Source organism: Corylus avellana, chromosome ca2 (genome assembly GCF_901000735.1).
Source record: "Corylus avellana chromosome ca2, CavTom2PMs-1.0".
Classification (NCBI taxonomy): Eukaryota; Viridiplantae; Streptophyta; class Magnoliopsida; order Fagales; family Betulaceae; genus Corylus; species Corylus avellana.
Genome location: NC_081542.1, coordinates 31,229,313 through 31,232,208, shown reverse-complemented (window position 1 = coordinate 31,232,208; position 2,896 = coordinate 31,229,313). Strand labels below are relative to the sequence as shown.

Genomic DNA, 2,896 nt, shown 5'->3' with positions numbered 1-2,896 from the left:
GAAAAGTTTTAATTACCACCAGTGCAGGAGAGAGGGAGCCTTCGGCTTCGCTGGAGTGAGAGAGAGACAGGAGTGAGGGAGACAAGAGCTTCGCTGGTGGCCATAGACGTCCCTGGAGTGAGAGATAGTGGACAGAACCTTACAACGGACGGACAGCTTTGCCAATGGCGAAAGAACTCGCCAGAGGAGAGAGAGGGTGAGCGTGGGAGGGAGAGTGAGGGAGTGAGAGAGAGGATTATTGGTTTCTTAAATTTTGGAAAAAAGACGATTTGTTTGGTTTAAAATTCAATTTTTTTTTTTTTCTTTTAAATGACACATAGAAGAGAAGTTGGCTATAAATTGTGTTTGTGTTGTGGCGTATCAAATCTCATAAAATTATATTCAATTTTCAACTTTAACATGCCAACTAAGACATCGTGATTCTCTAATTTGCTTGTTGGTCTAGACAGATATGATAGTTGAACCACCATACGTAGTCTGAGCATGCCGGGTAGTTGGGACAACAAACATAACCGCAAGTCCATGCCATCGTTTGACGAAAACTTTGAACACATTTTACTTCCACATATATATTTGTTTTTCCAACAAAGACTTCAATTATTTTGCAATAATCAACTAATTTTTCAGGAAATGATGTAATTTTAAACAACAGATTGTAGGCACCAATTAAGCTTAATTTGTTTATGGATCGGAAGAGTAGGGATGCTTTGTTCATTCCTGAAGAAGTTACCAGGATCAACCTTTGTCTTAATCTTCACCAACCTATTGAAATTACCCTTGAAATATTTGATCCCATAAACTCTTCCTTCCCGGTAGCTATTCTTGCCGTTGTGGTTGATGCCCAAGTCAAGATCTTTGTAGTTGAAGTATGCTTCCCTAGGGTTCTTGGACACAAATGGAGTCATGTAACGGTAAACCTTTCTCGTCAAGTTTATGTAGTAATCCGTCACCTCCTTCCCAGCCTCATTCCAGTTTACTGCGTACTGAATCTTCGCTAGATTCCCAGCCCGATGTGGGAACGGAGTTTCCTCCGCCGGAATCTCACCCATTCTTCCGCCATAGGGATAGAATTTGAGTATCACCGCCTTCAGCTCAATCAATCGCTTCCAAATAACCTCTAAACCATCCTTTGAAATGGGGTTCTTCACATAATCTGATTTCCTCTTCAAGTAGTTTAGCGTTTGAGGTGTTCGACTGAGCAAAACATCGTTTGCTGTGCCAAGGGGGAAGTTGGTCCAGAAAAGCACAGATTGGAGCCAGCTGGTTTCATTGCAATCTGATTTCTTCAAACCCATTTCGGGGAAGCTCTTGCTCATGACGGAGACAAGTTTTTCGGAGTCTCCGAGGAACAAGGCGACGAACGTAGCCCTGCCGGTCTTCTTCCCATGGGTTCCAATATTTACCACGTCCAGAAATAGCCTGATGAAAAGGTTGTTATCCAGCTTATCTGCAACATTCATCCACCCATGCACGATGTCGGTGGCATTCTCTTCCATTGTCTTCGCTACCCGGAAAACAGTTACTGTTTCCGGTACGCGAACGAGCTTGATTTTATACGAAATGACGACGCCAAAGCTTGCTCCTCCGCCGCCTCTAATAGCCCAAAACAGATCTTCTCCCATGGATTTTCTGTCAAGAAGTCTGCCGTTAACATCAACTAGCTGCGCATCGACAATGTTATCCACCGAGAGGCCGTACTTTCTCATCATATTGCCATAGCCGCCGCCGCTGAAATGCCCTCCGACACCGACAGTCGGACAAACACCTGCCGGAAAGCCATGTTTCTTACTTTTCTCAGCAATTCTGTAGTAAACTTCGCCGAGAGTTGCTCCGGCCTGCACCCAAGCAGTCTCCCTCCCCACATCAATGTGAATGGAACGGAGATTGAACATGTCAAGAATAAAGAACACGACTTGGGAAACGTACGAGACGCCCTCGTAGTCATGGCCGCCGCTTCGAATTTTCATCTGCATATTATGCTTTTGAGCACAAAGCACGGCTGCTTGGATATGGGATTCATGCAGAGCAGTGAGAATGAGGAAAGGCTTGTTGGTTGTGGAGGTGTTGAATCGAAGGTTTCGGATGTAAGCTTGCAAAACAGAGGAGTAGGAGGAATTGTTGGGAGTATATATTGCTCGAGAGATTGGGTGACAAGGCTGAGAATGGCTCAAAAGGCAGCGAATAAAAGAGCCAGAAGAAGAAGAAGATGATCCAAATGCTTGCCATGACATGGAGAGTAGGAATATTGCGAGCAATGACAGAATTGCCTGTCTTAAAACTCCCATCCTTAATGGGTAACCTTGGATTGTACTGCTCAGAACGCTTGGGATGGCAATATCTTCTATATCTATATTCTTCTATATATAAAAAGAGCCTATGCACACGAAAACAGTGCACTTTTGGTTAATGGGTGCTATGACGTTTGTGCCCTCATTTCTTCTCTTATACTTAAAGCTGATGCGGTTTGTTTTGTCATTTTGTTTTTTCTTTTTCCAGCTGACACCACTCACTCATCCACCTTTCTTCTTCTTCACCTTTCATCCACCTTTCTCTTTTTTTCCCCACCTGCTAACAAACTATGCAAATGATAAAAGAAATCTGAAGAAGAGCTGCGGAAAAACTTTACTTCATTTGCATGACTTGAACAATATTACAAGAGTGAAGTATATATACTACTCATTTACAAAGAAAGAAAGAATATATAAAAAGAGCCTATGCACATAAAAACAGTGCACTTTTGTTTAGTGGGTGAAATGACGTTTGTGCCCTCATTTCTTCATCTTATACTTAAAGCTGATGCGGTTTGTTTTGTCATTTTGTTCTTTCTTTTTCCAGCTGACACCACTCACTCATCCACCTTTCTTCCTCTTCACCTTTCATCCACCTTTCTCTTTTT

The 2,896-nt window shown here is 42.7% G+C and overlaps 1 protein-coding gene across 1 annotated transcript; it reads right to left on the bottom strand.

Annotated features, from left to right (window-relative positions):
• Positions 1-629: 629 nt before the first annotated feature.
• On the bottom strand, positions 630-2,313 carry LOC132171771 (berberine bridge enzyme-like 8). Its single transcript, XM_059583169.1, has one exon. The coding sequence runs from the start codon at positions 2,283-2,285 to the stop codon at positions 642-644; it is 1,644 nt and encodes a 547-aa protein (XP_059439152.1). The 5' UTR covers positions 2,286-2,313; the 3' UTR covers positions 630-641.
• Positions 2,314-2,896: the final 583 nt, after the last annotated feature.